The sequence below is a fragment of the Xyrauchen texanus genome, chromosome 41, assembly GCF_025860055.1.
Source record: "Xyrauchen texanus isolate HMW12.3.18 chromosome 41, RBS_HiC_50CHRs, whole genome shotgun sequence".
Taxonomy (NCBI): Eukaryota; Metazoa; Chordata; class Actinopteri; order Cypriniformes; family Catostomidae; genus Xyrauchen; species Xyrauchen texanus.
Genome location: NC_068316.1, coordinates 17,584,987 through 17,603,027, shown reverse-complemented (window position 1 = coordinate 17,603,027; position 18,041 = coordinate 17,584,987). Strand labels below are relative to the sequence as shown.

The window sequence follows — 18,041 nt, the reverse complement described above, 5'->3', positions numbered from 1 at the left end:
AGAAAAAAACAATAGAGGTAAAAATCACGACATAATTGATGTTTCTTTACTACTTGTGGAGTTTATTTTGAACATCTCAGCTAGCAGTTTTTTATTGTATTTTTCATTTACTGGACTACATCACCTTCTAAGTTTCTAGTTTCAATATATGATCACTCTTTTGACCACCGTGTTAGAGATCCAGTGTAAAAAACTGATCTCAGATCAGGTTTCAAAATGCATAGTCACCCTACATCAATCTACAATCTTGCCTAGGGCGCCAACAGAGTCTGGGCAGGACCTGTGTCAGCAAATCAATTGCAAAATAAACGTTGACAAAGTGATCAGGACCTGGAACAAATCGGAAGGATCTTGTATTGTATCAGACTGAAGGAGTTTATGTTGCAATAATGACCGGCTGACTGTAAAATGAAAAATATGAAAAATGTAAATGTCTCACAGGCTCAATTATTATTATTATTATTATTATTATGTATTATACAGTATATTCTGAATTATGAACCGAAGCAATCAGTTCTACTGTCGCTATTTCACAACTATTTAAAGTCCTGCATGGATTCTTAGTTCAGCATATTCTGTGGCTTACAGTAGGCTTATGTAGCCTACAGAAACAAAATAATTTAGATCATTAGTTTTGTAAACTGAAAAGGTAAATTGCACCTTATATCTGTGTTTAGAAGCACATTTAGGCTTATTTCAGTTCAGAAAAATGCACTGCACTTATGAAATGCAGAGTTGCTGTTTTTTATCCAAAAACAAGCACAAGGTAAAGCGATATTTTAAATAAGCATTAATACAATTACAACACAATGGTAAGTCTGTAAAGCCAATTTAAGTGTAAACTTTAAGAATGAAAACGCACATAGTGTGACTCCAAGTTCAAATCGGAAGGCCAAGATCCCATCTAAGTTTGATGTCATGGCGGTATTGTGGTTGACTTCAAATAATCTACTTAACAAACTTTTGATAGGTACTTTTATTTATCCCCTTCCCATAAGAATAGCCACATTGATGAAGAATTCCCTTGTTTTGCAATCAGGCCTTACACAGTAATGAGATGGATGAAAAGAGGTCAGTACAAATATCTTACGTTAAACAGCTAATCAAGAACTGAGTTGCTCTAAATATAATAGGTATTGTCCTGTTCATTCCTGACTTGTCGACATCATAACAAAAGGTAAAAAATATGTCTCCAGGAGTAAATACAATTGTGATATTGCACAATAGTTTAAAGTACAGTATGTACAATTTCACATACAGTGGTCATGCTGCCATTAAACAATACGTTTAATACACAAGCAGAATGCAATTATGAGATACTGACGAGTAAATATGTTATATTGTTTACACTTTCACTCTTACTATTTACTCAAATAATAAAAATGCCAAAACTTTCTTGAATTGTTGTGGTCAAAAAATTCTTATGTATTTCCATTTAATAAAAGGCCTATACATGTGACATATGAGAGAGAGGCAGCAGAACTGATCTCTGTAAAAAAATAAAATAATAATAATTAAAGACACCTCTTGTCATGAAAAGAAAAACAAAGAAAAACATCGCATCCACAAAACAAACATTTCAAAATACCGAAAACGGTTTGGAAAGGGGTAATAGTATGATAGTTTCTTTCTCCACTACAAGATGCACTTAAGTACAACTTTCTTTCTTTACTCATACTTAAAACATTTGAACATATTCAGGCCTAATACACAGGTGATATACAATGAAAGGCTAGGTAATTTACAAAATATCATCATAAAAATATATCCATAGATTTTATTTATTGTGAATGTTAACTGACTAATACAATTATACAAAAAAAAAAATGTTAAACATGTAAATGAGGGGTGAAACAATTGTTATTAGAATATAAAAAGAGTTTAAGGTCCAACAATTGAAACATCAACATTCTCTTGAATCTGCAATTCCTCATTATCCCATATCCAGTGTTGTGATTGCTAACACAAGAGACCCTTCCCCTTCCTCCAAGCTTATAACATTATACTTAAAACCTTAGTTACAAAGAACAACAATGCTGGACTCGTTCAATACCACATAAGTAACATTACATTTCTTAAACTTTCTTGACATCTCTATGAGAGAATTATAATGAACTGTACTGTGTCAGAGACAGAAGCACTCAGAATTTCTCCAATACATGGCAGATGTGTCGTGACAGAGAATGTTGAGCTATTAAATATATATATTTTTCACATTAAATGTATCACATATAAATCTGATGGTGAGCATTATGAATTTGCTAAAATCGATCTGTAAACCAGTATCTGAGAGAATGAATAATTAATTATATTTGACATTTTATTTTTAAAAGTGAATAATATTATACAAAAAGACAATGAAAAATATTTTGACATGTCAACAATAATTTGACAAAATGCACGCCTTAAACGTGAAAACAAGTGAACACTTGCAATAAATGATTGAAATATTGTAGCATGTTCCAGTAAGGACATTTGAATAACACTGCTGTTCCAAAAACCTCTAAACTCATGAGTGTAATTACTGTATACCAAATAAACAGGCCATTTAGTTTGTGGGGATTTCTCCTTTTACTTCTATAACTGGATAAAGCAACTACACAAACAGAAAGCTAACTGGCTGAATCCCAAAGGCAACTTGAATTAAGTCATTAATTTAGTATCAGTAGGCACCCTCTTCATCTGCAGTGATAGACATGGATGATACTTGTTTGGGTATTAATCTGCCAGATATCAAAATGCCAATGCTTTGAAAACAGCCTGCTTAAATAAAAAATAAAAAAACGTCTTTATGCCACGATACAAGCCTTCAGCAAAACAAATGCTTAAGACCAAGAGGTGTTTGGCAAAATACAATTAACTTAAATAAAAAGGCTTACACAAGAAATAAATCAGCATCATTGATTTGACAAAATTCCTGGTGCATGCCTCAATTTTCTCCCTTCACTGAAACACAGATGATATATAATCTAATGTCATTTTTAAATTAAATCTCTGTCAATTGTGCAATGAGTTAAATGAAAATATTCAAATAGAGCATTTAGCATTTACAGTCATTCTAAAACATTTTACACAATAATTGCATGTAAGAGTAAACAAAAAAACACACAAAAAGATAATATTGTGTTACTATAAACTTTCCATATAAGAAAGGCTTTTGACCAATAATTTATTTAATTTGTTTTTTTACACAAGAACACAGGGTGAAATTATGTATTAACGTGACATCCAAATATAGAAACTTAAACGATTTTTTCCAAAACACAATAGAAAGAGTGAAGCCAGTTACTATGTACAGAACAGTTTCTAAAACTGGTGATGAGCTTGATCCCAAAATGTTAGTTCTGATACTTAAAAAAAAAGATTCTGAAACAGTTTATACACCCCCAGCCCTCAGCTCTGGTAAGAGCTGCTGCATTAGATGAACCATTCCTTCTTGCTTTCATCGATGGTCTCTGTGAAATTGGTGTCAGTGCTGATAATGGCCGCATCAGCTGATCCAGAGGATTCACCCCCCTTGGCCTCGTTGGTATGGTAGGTGCCTTTATGGCGGAACATGTACCGGATTAGAAACACCAGAGTGCACAGAATAGTGAAGATCACCACTGCGATGATGCCTGTGAGATAAGGAGCATACATTCACCACATTTAATACACATGCTAAAACTGTTTTGACTAAATCCGCTGGCCATAAGAGAAAAATGCAAATAATGAAAATGGATATGAATATATACAGTATACATTCTTTTTGTAAGTAAAGTCTTTGCTCAAAGCATCTTACCTCCTATTATAGCTGAGTTCCTATTAACCCCATCTGGTATGACTCTTTCCTCATTGAAGGGGAAATCAACACCTACATGAGATATTTTTATCAGGTAATTCCATACAACTTGAAAATTCACAAGGTAAATAAACTGTAACTTACATAAATAAATTATTGCAGGTTTGCAGAACATGCACTGCACAGATCTCCATATTCGAGCGTGGATTTGTGCAAACAGATGTCACAATGTCTTAATACATAATTGTCAATAATTAAAAAAGATTAAAAGCAAGTGGTCTTGCAAGTTATTTTGACACATTTTTAAGAACATCTCTTTTCCATATAATGAAAGTGAATGAGAATGGGGGCTGTGAAGCTCCAAAGTGACAAAAAAGCACCATTAACATTTCTATGCCAAGTCCTCAATCACTTTCATTATATGGAAATAAGAGTGGGCAGAATAATCTTCAAAATGAAAGGGAAAAAAGAAAGCCATATGGGGTTGGAACAACATGAAGGTGAGTAAATGATGATTCATTTTTTTCATTTTTGGGTGAACTACTCCTTTAACTGAAGTCTTTTAAGATTCCTTGTTTATTATGGTGGTTTAAACATGCTCACCTGCATCTAGGTGCCATGGGTCAGTTGCAGCAGACATGGGTGGGATTGTGAGGGGTGATGCTCCACAGTTCGATTCCACCAGTTTACCCTGGTGTGAAACAGGCCAGACAGAACCACGAGACCTGAGTGCAGCCTTCAGGGGAGCTATGTTGTTGAAATGCACTCTGGACAGACAGCCCACAAACCCGGGGGTATTGTATTTTTCTATAAGGACTGGGTCGATGTGACCAGTTTCTGCAGGATAAAGAGAGACTGAAGGTTAGATTCAGTGTACAAGATGAATCTGTATCTCAGTGCTTGAAATGCAATATAGCCCAAAATAGAAAATAAACTCATCCAAGCCTTGTTTCAGGAAATGTATTCAGTTTCACTGCATTTAGAGGACAAGATCAATGCATGTTCATGTATAGTGTAAATACAAAAGAGATCTGCATTACAATGGTGTTGTAAAATAAAACCATGAGAGGATAAAAGTGTCCCAGCAAAGTATGTAAAACTGCATTACAAACATGCTGATAATCAATTCTCATAATGTAAGTAATGCTCTGGTGCACTCAAGGATATTTAAAAAATTCATCACTGGATTTTAAATGCAAATATATATATATATATATATATATATATATATATATATATATATATATATATATATATATATATATATATATATTTTTATTTATTTTTTTTTTAATTTTTTTACAGATAGCTTTACCGAATAAAAAAAAGCATTGATTGGCGCTCAGCAGTCCACACTGATCCTAATGCTCATACGATATTAAAAAACCAAACAGCAGAGCAATCACTTAAAGTTGCACTCAGTAATTTTTTCCTCATTGAGTTTTCCTCAACTCCTAAAGTAAAGAATTGTCATTTTGCAACATACAGGTATGTAGGAAATCATGAACACTCACATTAAAATGAAGATTCCAGTCATATCAGTAACCATTTAAAAGCCATTTTATTCTACATTGAGAGGGTCCGCACATGGGGGCTGCCATGTTAGAATCACATAACCAGCTTAATATTTCTTGCTTAATCTCAGTAAACTTCCTTTTATTTGACACTTACATGCATTGATTTGAAAACAATTGATTTTAAATGATGGTGCATCCAAGCCGCTAGGTGTCAGTGATTACAAAGTCAAAGATTACACAAAGACAAAAGTTACTGATAAAAACCCTGTCTTCAGGCATTTTCATAAAATACTCAGTTACTACATTTCAGCTCTTCTCCTTTTTCTCTCCAGGCACAGCAAGATATTGCGATGCATTCAAAGTGCAGCAGAGGTTTGCCTGCAGTACGCTTTCTGCTGAACACAGACAAAAAAGAGTGAGTCTGACTGCTGCTCAGCCTCTTCAAACCTGTGTTATATATACAGCTTCTTCAAAGCATCTGCGGTGTTCTCTGTGCATGCAGCTAACTGCAGCATTCTCTCACCACAGCCAAGGGTAAAGTACACACTTTTGTCTCTACAGTAAAACACTGTCTTAAGATACTACACATGGAAAACACACTGAGAACAGCAGGTCAAAAACAAGCTGACTGTGGTTGGTGTACATCAAGTATGTCTCATAGGAATATAGATTTTTTGGAAAATCTTTTGCTACAAAAAACAGTTTTTAAGAGCATTGAGAATGATATCTCTGTGTAATGCAAAATCCTGGCGAATCTCACATATCAACATTCCCTTTTCTTCAAATGTAGAATGTGCATGAAGTGACACATTTGTACTCAATAGAAAGAAATCTGCATTCACAAATATAATGTGATATTTTAGTCTTCAAAGCATAAGAATAAACAGATTCATGATTAGGGCTGGTTGATTTAAGCAATAAGGCATGAATATAGTCACAGATGAAGGGTGTTGTTAGGCACATAGCGGATCTTCTGTGAAGAGGTCAGAGACGTTTGTGCATGAAAATCCCAGGAGATCAGCAGTTACAGAAATACTCAAACCAGCCCATCTGGCACCAACAATCATGCCACAGTCAACATCACTGAGATACATTTCTTCCCCATTCTGATGGGTGATGTGAACATTAACTGAAGCCATATCCCCTGACCCATATCTGCTTTATTTTATGCATTGCACTGTTGCCACATGATTGGCTGATTAGATAATAGCATAAATAAGTAGGTGTACTGTACAGGTGTTCCCGCTAAAGTGCTCAGTAGGTGTATTTGCAATAATTTGCTGCCGATATTGGAAAATATGCAACATTGTGAATATTACTGTAAATGACTGCACTTTTTATTTTGGCATTAATTTTCCTAAAGACAGCATATTTAGGGTTTGTTTAGACCAAATGTGTTCTTGTGCAAAAAATGCTCTTTAAACTTAACTTGGCATCTAAAAACTGTCGCTCGCACTCCTGTGCGAGAAAAACAGTGACACAAAAACAATTTAAAAACAGCACAAATGGAAGCAAATATTTGTTTAGTGTGAACATTTAAATGTTTTAGTGAACATTTGTAAGTCAGTATTGCTGTGCATTACTATGATTTGTTATATTGGTGAATATAAATGAAAACAATTAAACATAATTCATCAATTTAGTGCAGAAAACTTTTTTATTTTAACTCGATTTTTACTGCATAACAAAAGGCTACAGATTATTGAGATAATTCTATAGCTACATCATCCAGTCCTATTCAAGATGCATCAGTGCTTGTTAGGGTGATCCTTTGTAGCCTTCATTGGGCTAGACTGCTGACAAGCCAGTGGTTTGTGCAGTCATTGGGTTAACAATATCAAACCTGAGATGGACACAGTCCGTGACCTGGTAGAAATCTGTTTTATACAGTTCCAAGCTCAATCTCAAGAAATGCATTGCAGCTCAAACCACAATGTAATTTTTCCCTTGGGCTGCTATTGTGTTGAGAGGCATATTTAGACTCTGCAATTAACAAACAGTCACTAAATCCAGAAAAAAACCTGTAATGGGCCACAAACACAACTATTCCACATGCTGATACCTGACAGGCCCAAAATGGTACATCCTTTGCAGCAAAAAGAAAGAAAAAAAAAGGCCTTTACACAAAACTACAGTACATGTTGCTGCTTAGTGAAAAGCAAGGAAATGTGATAACAACCTCATGAATACTAATCTACATCTCAGGTGTCGCAACACACTGCAAAACAGAACACTTGTTCATTCTTTGGAAGATGCCTATACCAATACTTAAAATATGATCTGCCTTGTGGGTTTCAGCGACCTGTTTTTCATTGTGAAGCGACTGGGGAAATACGGAGCAACAGAGCTAAAGAGAGGTAACATCTCTGAAGTTAATTATCTCACTAAATTATTCTGGTAGTGCCTTTCTTTTGAATTACTAGAATATGAAATTAGAGATTCTTTGGAGTGCATCAGCTTTGTGATCAGTTGTATGAAAAAATATAATCAAGCCAAGGCAAATTAAATGATTTTCATTCTCGGCACATTCACATCTAAAACAAAATTTCCATAGTGGAAATATTTACATTTATGCATTTGGCAGACGCTTTTATCCAAAGCGACTTACAGAGCCCTTATTACAGAAACAAGATCAACCTGGAGTTAAGAGCCTTGCTCAAGGACACAATGGTGGTAGCTGTGGGGATCGATCCGGCAACCTTCTGCTTACCAGTTCTGTGCTTTAGCTTTAGCCACCACCACTCCGATATTTTCGATGACTGGAAAAAACTGTTACTGCAGAGCACCTGATTGACAAAGCACAAAACTTTTATAATTCAAGTGTTTTGTATGAAATACTGTATAACATATTCTGCGGTTCAACACAGCCAAGAAACGTGGCTGGAATATTTATGAGAAGTGACTGATTGTTGCTGCTGCAAATTCAGGTGAAAAGCTCTTGAGATTCCCCTCCTCGGTCTCTTCATGATGCGCTGATTACCTGCTGCAAGATTTACACTACATTACCCTTGTTTTGAGCAAACAGCACTCTCCTTACAAGGCTTTACCCCTCTACCTCCTCTTCTTCAATGCATTACATCACCTGCACATAACTGTATATCTGTATATAAAATATTCAAACAACATTATTGCTCTATTGTATCTTATTCTTTTATATGCAACTATATGTATATATATGTTTAAATGCACATGTTTGTACATGTTTGTATGTATGTATGTATATATGGTTGCATTCTCTTTGCACTGGAAGCTTCTGTCACCATGATAAATTCCTTGTGTGTGTGTAAGCATACTTGGCGATATAGCTCATTCTGATTCTTGATAATGATTTTATATCAATGGCAGATGGATCAAATTAGCCAATCATGCATTTCTAGAGCCGCTCATGCAGGCGACATTAGTGGGGAGGAAGGAGCACTGCAGATTTCTTTGTTTCTCATCACTGCATACTGATGACTTTACCCCGAGTCTTACTTAAAAGATTAAACAAACATTGATTTTTCCAATTTGGACTGACAGTTCATCATAGCCTGCTTGCTTTTTGTAATTTTGAGACTGTTTAGATCAGCAAGCAAACTAAGAAAGCATCTAAATCACTGCTTTGTATAGAGCCTTATGGTAGCATTGATCAATGCAAAAGATGTCTGTCTATGTCCTGTTGATCTCAGAGGGCACATGGTTCTTTAGTGTGGTGCAGGGCAATAAGATTCAGGGTAATACGATTCAAGGTCAAGATCTGACTGATATGAAGAAAGGGTGGGGTGGACTGACCTACTAGTGTTGGACCATATGTCTCCCCCTGCCTAGCTCTTTACTCAAGCAGCACCAGACTGTATCTAGTTCATGTGTGTGTGCGTGCGCGTGCATGTGTGTGTGTGTGAAAGGTAAGACAAGCCTGTAAAGAAAACAAAGGCATCCACACCCACAACAAAGCAGTATAGACAAGATGCAAGTTTACAGTTTTACCTTTAAAATAATAAAAAAAATATAATTTGAAACTCTGGAATTGAAAGGTTGATGTAATTTGAGCCTGCAATGTTTTCTATCTGAATTAGCATATAGTATGTAAAAAGTTGTATAGTATAGGCTACTAGTACACTGCAAAAAATAATATTCTTAATTAGTATATTTTCCCTTATTTTTCTTACCCTAGATAGTTTTTTCTTCTTTTAAGCATAAACCTCACTAAATGTAGTGTAGTTTAACGGTCTTATGCCATTTTACTTGTCAACTAAATGTATCTTGTTTTAAAAATGTTTAGATATTTTTACTAGAAAACAAGACAAAAATACTAATTACAATAAATATTTTTTTGTAGTGTATAAACTTTGTTTTTTGACTCCCTTAAACTGATTCTCTTTTAATAAGACCAGCAGAATGCTGTAATGCTCCGACCTGTAGCCACCTGCTGTAAGTGCTTGCTCCTAATTTATAACCCAGTTAGGTGTAGAAAACCAGACAATGGGCTTTATTCAAGAAACACGAGCAATACAAATTTCTGTGAAAACTGTTCAAGAAGTATGGAATTTGTGGAACTAAATCGAATGCAACAATTTATGCAAGCATGGTTTTACTTATGATTTACACAGAAATTTGTTCTACTCAGAAAGTGTTTTTATTAATAAGGCTTAATGAATTTTAGCTTCAAATGTGGACAACGCTGGTCACATACTGAACCGTACTGTAAAGCTAAACAGAAATAATGATTTACAATATGCCTGTATTCACATGGCAGGTTCCTTTATTAATTATCAGCAAAATGGAAAAATGTAAAACACCATTTTATAGTGTAACTTGAGTGATCTGTAGAATTATGCAGCACAAGTAAAACTACTATTTGAATAGCTATAACAATTATTTAACAGCTCTTTTGTCCTATGAGCTGCTGAAAAACGTGACACATTATTCACAAGCATTAAGGTAAACACTGCTATCCTCATAGAGGCCATTATTGTAGGGGAGAGATTTAGAGGAGACTAAAAGGGGGCAAATGAGGGATTGAAGACTGTCTTTAGATGGACGCATTGGGAGGTGGAGGGAAGGGCTGGGATGGAAAGGGTTTCCATGGTGACAAATGGAAGCTGATGTAGCAGTAGTGTGAGAGAGAGGGAGGTGGGAGATACTGGACAAGAATAAAAAGTGATAATGTGAACTACAGTGAAACACCAGCTACCGCAAACACCTAGAGGAGGATGGCTGCAGTAGCAAACCTCTCTTTTTCCATGTTTCCTCTGTCTTTCCCTCTTGAGACAATCTGAGTGGCCTTTTGTATAATCTATTCTTTATTCACCTTTGGTTCTATCTCTTTCTCTCTTAAGATGGTTGTATTTGCCTTATTGCTGTGGTATGTTGCAGAACGGGTGAGATAAAGAGGAGGGGCCAATCTTTAGATCTCTGCTGAATGATGCTCCATGTGCTAACAGATTTAGACAGAGCAGCACCTGCCAGCCTGCACATGACAACAGGGTCTAAGAGCAACCTCTGAAATGCCTGCATCAAAGGCACATGGTCCAACCACACCTCAGGAAACAGCCAGAAAGAAAAAGAGTCATGGATAGACAAAAAACGGGAAGTTAAAGTTGAGAGTATACAGTAGAATACCGTATATATAGTATACAGTATTTACCCTATAAATTGAAATTGCAGTTACCATACCAACACCAAAACTGGCTTCAAAGTTTTGGGGTTTTAGTGTGGATTTTGTAGTCACTGCAATATTCACATTCCACTGTCTCCGAATCTGAGCATAGTTTGCACTCTTCTGTAACAGGACAGATCATAGTCTATGACACAATTTCAGTCATAACTACATTTCAACAAAATGTGTAGTAACTGCAATTTGCTTTGGCATAGGAGTGTACATTTTCCCTCTCTCTGTGTTTCTAATTGTCTTTCAATTAAGCACCCTCAGAAGGGGCAAACACTACCTTCACTACCTTCACTACCTGCAAAACACACACACACACACACACACACACACACACACACACACACACACACACACACACACACACACACACACACACACACAGTTCCGGCAATGCAGATAATCTGCCCAGCAATCATAGGCGAACTAATCAACAACCCATGATTACACTAATATTTACACAATTCATCAAGGACTACTGTGTGTGATGGAGATGATTATCAGAAAATGTAAACACATATAGCACACAGACACATGTATAGTGTCCTTCATCCTGGAATCAGAAATGTCATTCAACCTCATTCATTGCCCTCAAAGAAACAGTAAGCAAAAAATTAAAATAATTTACCTGCACTGTCTACTCTCAGGTATATGTCACTCCCTTCAAAATGCTTGCCCTCTTCTCTCACAATTTATGCTCCTCATCCATGCCACAGAAGCTCCTGCGTTCTGCCTGCGTGAGTGTGTGTGTATACGTCTGCAAATGCGGCTGGGTGTTCGCAGACTGCATCCCCTCTCCTGTTCTGCACTCATTCATATCCTGCTTACAGAACACATGGAAACTGGATTTCACAATGGTCTGGATCTGGACTGCTGCTGGCGATGATACTGGTGATGTCAGTTTACCACAGTGCAGCCATACTGGATGATGACTGCGCTCAGAGCTTTGTCATGTTCACAGAATAGCCAATGACATCATCCATCTGTCAAGCAAAGCTTCGTTGGAGACCAGGCGGACTACATCAATATGACATACTGAGCAGCTAAGCAAGTCTGTCAATTACCATTACTTAGCTTACATTAGCTCATGTCATGTCAAACATTGTCCAGATGACTATTCTGCTTTACATTCAGGCGGGCTTTGTATGAAGGGAAACAATTGGTTCTTATTTTACAATATTTCATTCAAATTCAAGTCATTTTATACCAGTGATTCTTAAATGGTGGGTCGCATCTAAAAAAAAATGTTTGGGTCATGGACAGCAGGGGAAGAAACAATGGTAAATGCAAATAATAAAATGCAACTAACCGTATAATTGTGCAAGATAAAAAGGCTTTTTAACTTTTAATAGGGAAGAGAAAACACTTCCCATATGTTTTATTCTTTGTCAAAGTCCTTGTGCATCCATTTAATCTCTACAGTTTTTTGGACAATTTTCTTATCACTCTGTAATATTGCTCTTACTAAAATAGTATTTAGCCCAGTGTTTGTTCCTTGTGTAAGGCTGGTAAAACACACTTCTACTGTTGTTTATGCGTACTAAATATTCATTCTTTTCTATTCAGCCTATATAATGTTAATAGTTTTGCATATTGTTGGAAATATACAATTTATGGTAATTTTAATGTTTTATTTTAAAATACATTTTTGTTTACTTTTGCACGAGCCCTGAAGCAAACCACTATTTTATGCAGCCTACCAATAACTCTGGTGTTCTGTTCATTTATGGTAACACCTATTGTGTTCCTGGTCAAAAATTACTGGCCCACAAAGATTGTTCATAAATCTCTAATTTTGCACATATTATCCCAATATATTGCATTAGATTTTTTTTTTTACTTCTTTTATGACAGGTTTTGTACTTTTTTTTTTTACACATTTAATATACACCTGTTCAATTTCTCATTAATGCAATTATCTAATCAACCAATCACATGGCAGTTGCTTCAATGCATTTAGGGGTGTGGTCCTGGTCAAGACAATCTCCTGAACACCAAACTGAAAGTCAGAATAGGAAAGAAAAGTGATTTAAGCAATTTTGAGCGTGGCATGGTTGTTGGTGCCAGACGGGCTGGTCTGAGTATTTCACAATCTGCTCAGTTACTGGGATTTTCACGCACAACCATTTCTAGGGTTTACAAACAATGGTGTGAAAAGGAAAAAACATCCAGTATGCGGCAGTCCTGTGGGCGAAAATGCCTTGTTGATGCTAGAGGTCAGAGGAGAATGGGCCGACTGATTCAAGCTGATAGAAGAGCAACTTTGCCTGAAATAACCACTCGTTACAACCGAGGTATGCAGCAAAGCATTTGTGAAGCCACAACATGCACAACCTTGAGGCGGATGGGCTACAACAGCAGAAGACCCCACCAGGTACCACTCATCTCCACTACAAATAGGAAAAAGAGGCTACAATTTGCAAGAGCTCACCAAAATTGGATAGTTGAAGACTGGAAAAATGTTGCCTGGTCTGATGAGTCTCGATTTCTGTTGAGACATTCAGATGATAGAGTCAGAATTTGGCGTAAACAGAATGAGAACATGGATCCATCATGCCTTGTTACCACTGTGCAGGCTGGTGGTGGTGGTGTAATTGTGTGGGGGATGTTTTCTTGGCACACTTTAGGCCCCTTAGTGCCAATTGGGCATCGTTTAAATGTCACGGCCTACCTGAGCATTGTTTCTGACCATGTCCATCCATTTATGGCCACCATGTACCCATCCTCTGATGGCTACTTCCAGCAGGATAATGCACCATGTCACAAAGCTCGAATCATTTCAAATTGGTTTCTTGAACATGACAATGAGTTCACTGTACTAAAATGGCCCCCACAGTCACCAGATCTAAACCCAATAGAGCATATTTGGGATGTGGTGGAACGGGAGCTTCGTGCCCTGGATGTGCATCCCACAAATCTCCATCAACTGCAAGATGCTATCCTATCAATATGGGCCAACATTTCTAAAGAATGCTTTCAGCACCTTGTTGAATCAATGCCACGTAGAATTAAGGCAGTTCTGAAGGCGAAAGGGGGTCAAACACAGTATTAGTATGGTGTTCCTAATAATCCTTTAGGTGAGTGTATATGTATATACACCGGGCTAGTGGGGGGCACTGACAAAAAAGGTGTCTTTTTAAAAGCTTAAATCCTAAACATTTTTAAATAATGCTTTTTAAATTGCTGGCAAAATAGAACTGTTTAGTTCTCATAATTTGCCAATTTGATATTACAACAATTATATTCTAGATAGACATGTGTTATATATTGTTGGAAAGGTGTCATGTATTCACTGTTTTTGACTAGAGTTTTATGTTGAAATCCTTTAGTTCCCCATTCCAGTTAGTTTTGTAGTCCTTTTGTAGTTTCTTTTTATGATTGGTTTCCCAGGTTGTTTCCACAGGTTTTCCTCGTTCCCTTGTTTTCCGTTGTTTATTTAAGCCCTTGTTTCCCCTGGTTTCTTTGTCAGTCTTCGCATGTGTTGTTATGCTCTGTACTTGGTTCCCTGTGTTTTGTTTCTGTGTTTTGGAGTGGTGGTGGCGTAGTGGGCTAAAGCACATAACTGTTAATCATAAGGTCGCTGGTTCGATCCCCACAGCCACCACCATTGTGTCCTTGAGCAAGGCACTTAACTCCAGGCTTCTCCGGGGGGGATTGTCCCTGTAATAAGGGCTCTGTAAGTCGCTTTGGATATAAGCGTCTGCCAAATGCATAAATGTAAATGTGTTTTGTTTCTTTATATTCTGAGTACTTTGTTTATCTTTTGTTTCATTAAAGCTGCGCTTAGATCCTCATTCCTCACCTGCCTAGTTACAGAAAGACTGACCAAAAATGGATATTGCGGCTGTCAGAATTGCTTCTGAAGCAAGGGGATCGTCCAGTTGAGAATCATGTCTGTGAGTTTTTAGAGCTAACAAATTTAGTGCACTATCCAAACCGCCAGAATCTCTGTCAGTGTTCATGACCACATAGGTCATTCCCAAGTCTCTGCAAGTGTTCACGACCACAGAGATCGTTCCCAAGTCTCTGCCCATGTTTACAACCACGGAGGTCGTTTCCAAGTCTTTGCCAGTATTCATGACCACAGAGGTCGTTCCCAAGTCACTTCCCGTGCTCACGACCATGGAGGTCATTTCCGAGTCATCCAGGTCTCTTACCCCCAAGCCTCTCACAGCACAGCCTGCTATGGCTTCACCCCTTGAGCCTCCCTCAGCTCTGCCTTCCATGGCTTCGCCCCTCGAGCCTCCCACAGCTCTGCCTTCCATGGCTTTTCCCCTCGAGCCTCCCACAGCTCCGCCTTTCATGGCTTCACCCCTCGAGCCTCCCACGGCTTCACCTTTCATGGCTTCGCCCCCTCGAGCCTCCCACGGCTCAGCCTGCCTTTGTCGAGCCTCTCTACGCTCCGCCTGCCTTCATTGAGCCTCTCCACGGCTTACAGTCTCTGCACACAGAGTCTTCCAAGGCTCCGCCCACAGAGTTTTCCATGGCTCCGCCTGCTCTCCCAGAGTCTCCTCCTCCAGCGGCTCTGCGCGCTCCCCCAGAGACTCTAACTCCAGCAGCTCCGCCCACTCCTATAGAGTCTCCTCCTCCAGTGGCTCTGCCCGCTCCTCCAGAAATTCTTCCTCCATCGGCACCACCCGCTCCTCCAAAGACTCCTCCTCAAGTGGCTCAGCCCGCTCCCCCAGAGACTCCTCCTTCAGCGGTTCCATTGGCCTTCCCAGAGACTCCCCTAACAGCGGCTCTGCATGGCCCAGTCCCTGCGCTGTGGCTGCCTCCAAGGCCTCATGTCCCAGTCCCTGCCCTGTGGCCACCTCCCAGGCCTTCTGATCCCGTCTCAGTCCTGTGGCCCCCTCCCAGACCTCCTGACCCTGTTTTGGCCCTGCAGCCGCCTTCCAGACCTCTTGACCCTGTCTCAGCCCTCCGGCTGCCTACCAGGACTCCTGACCCAGTCGCTACCCTGAGTTGGTCTCCTTGGTCTCCAGGCCATCCACCTGATCCAGGCCATCCACCTGATCTGCTTTGGTCTCCATTCTCTTCTAGTCGTCTGCCTGATCTGCTCTGGTCTCTTGTCCATCTGCCTGATCTGCTCTGGTCTCCAAGGTCTCCTGGCTGTCTGCCTGATCTGCTCTGATCTCCTTTGTCTCCTTGCTGCCCACCTGATCTGATCTGGTCTCCTTCGTCTCCTGGCCACCAGCCTGATCTGCTCTGGTCTCCTTGGTCTCCAGCTCCACCTCAGCGCTCTGAAGCCTGCCACCTCACCCACGCTCTCCATCCCTCCGGCTCTGCCTTGGTCTCAAGCCTTCCTGACTTTGCCTTGTTCCTCTGCTCCCCTTGCCCCTTGTGCCCCCTGAACTGTCTGTTTCTCCTTTCTCTTTTTGTGAAGCGTCTGGTATACGCTCCTTAATGGGGGGCTCTGTCATGTATTCCCTGTTTTTGTCTAGACTGAAATCTTTTAGTTCCCTGTTCCTGTTAGTTTTGTAGTCCTTTTGTAGTTTCTTTTTATGATTATATTTCCCCTGATTATTTCCCCAGGTGTTCCTCATTCCTTTGTTTTCCCTTGTGTATTTAAGCCCTTGTTTCCTTTGCATGTGTTGTTATGCTCTGTACTTGGTTCCATGTGTTTTGTTTCTGTGTCTTGTTTCTTTATATTCTTAGAACTTTGTTTATCTTTTGTTGTATTAAAGCTGTGTTTAGATCTTTATTCCTTGCCTGCCTCATTACAAAAGGTTGGAATTAGTGAAATGCAATGAGCTAATTTGTTTCACCCAAAGGCCAAACTGCAGTGTGTATTAGTGTATGAAATTCCCACTGACACACATAAATATAATAAACAGGAAGGTTTTTTTGTCATATTTTTCCTTAGTACTTTCTGAAACAAACATATAACATAGACAATGACATATCTTAACTTACAGCAGACTATCCTGATTCAAACCAGCCCAAAAACACATAATATGATAAGTAGATTTTTAAATATTCCTCAAAGAGTGTATATGGAAAGAAGAGGCACAAAAGGGCACTCAACACACTTTGTGTGTGTGTGTGTGTGTGTGTGTGTGTGCACATGTCTGAGGAATTTATGTGTGCAAAAACACATCCCATCTGTGCTCATCTAAAGGATTGGGATGCTCCTGAACACTTAATATTTCGGTGTTTTGTAGTCTAATCCATTAATTTCCAATTACTGAAAGGTTAAGTGAAAACCTTTACTCTTGGTTCTGAATGTCAGACTGTACATTTCCTTTACAGTTTTAAAGTGTAAACCAAAAGATTCCCTTGAGTCTGTTTTGACACAACATTATGAATATTCAATTATGAGAAGCCCCTTTAAACAGTGAAGATTAAAGGCGGAGATAATATAGAGATTTAAAACCAACTATGCCCTCGAGGGACTGATTTACATGAATTCACTCCGATGAGTTATAGTCTCAATCTTCCTCGGAGATTAAACACAATTCAGTCAATCTCTTCCATGTGTTTACTGTGTTTTTACTAGGGCTGTCAATCGATTACAAATCGAATTAATTACATGATGTCCCAATTAATTAATAGCGATTAATCGCATTTACAAATATTTGCTGAGAAAGCCCCACATCTAACAATAATTCAATATATAATGATGAAATAATTATACAGTTATCTTTAAATTTAAAAAAATTATATATATACTGTATATTCAGATAATTAAAATGCATTACATTCTTGTGGCAGAAGAGTTAATAATTGAAGACAATAAAAAAAGTAGTTTTATAATACAATGTATTGTTTACTACCATATTATTGATCATAACTCAATTATTGGCATACAGTTCACAGCAATCCATTACACAAGTGAATTTGTCAATCAGTTGGAGATTTATTATGAGGGCTTATTTAAGGACTCGTCAATTTCAACAAGCATCAGACATGATTGTGTAGCGTCTCGGGTGCGTTACATCATAAACATAACATGTTTAGGTCACTGTGTCAAGTTAAATATAGTTTAATACTTAGAACACATATTGAGATTCCTTAGTTCAAATTTGCGCTCCATCAAAGAAAGCCTGTTTTGTGCTGTCTGGTTGTTTTCTTCACTGTATAAACTGTGCGTTGCCAC

General features: G+C 38.2%; 1 protein-coding gene across 2 annotated transcripts in view; it reads right to left on the bottom strand.

Annotated features, from left to right (window-relative positions):
* Positions 1-280: 280 nt before the first annotated feature.
* Positions 281-18,041, bottom strand: part of cntnap2a (contactin associated protein 2a) — a 521,370-nt gene continuing 503,609 nt past the window's right edge. For both annotated transcript variants that reach the window (XM_052113320.1, XM_052113321.1), the window contains 3 exons: positions 4,385-4,618; positions 3,782-3,853; positions 281-3,617 (listed from right to left, as the gene is read on the bottom strand). In XM_052113320.1, the coding sequence (XP_051969280.1) occupies positions 3,418-3,617; positions 3,782-3,853; positions 4,385-4,618 (506 nt within the window). In that variant the 3' untranslated portion in view covers positions 281-3,417. The remainder of the gene's footprint in view (positions 3,618-3,781; positions 3,854-4,384; positions 4,619-18,041) is intronic.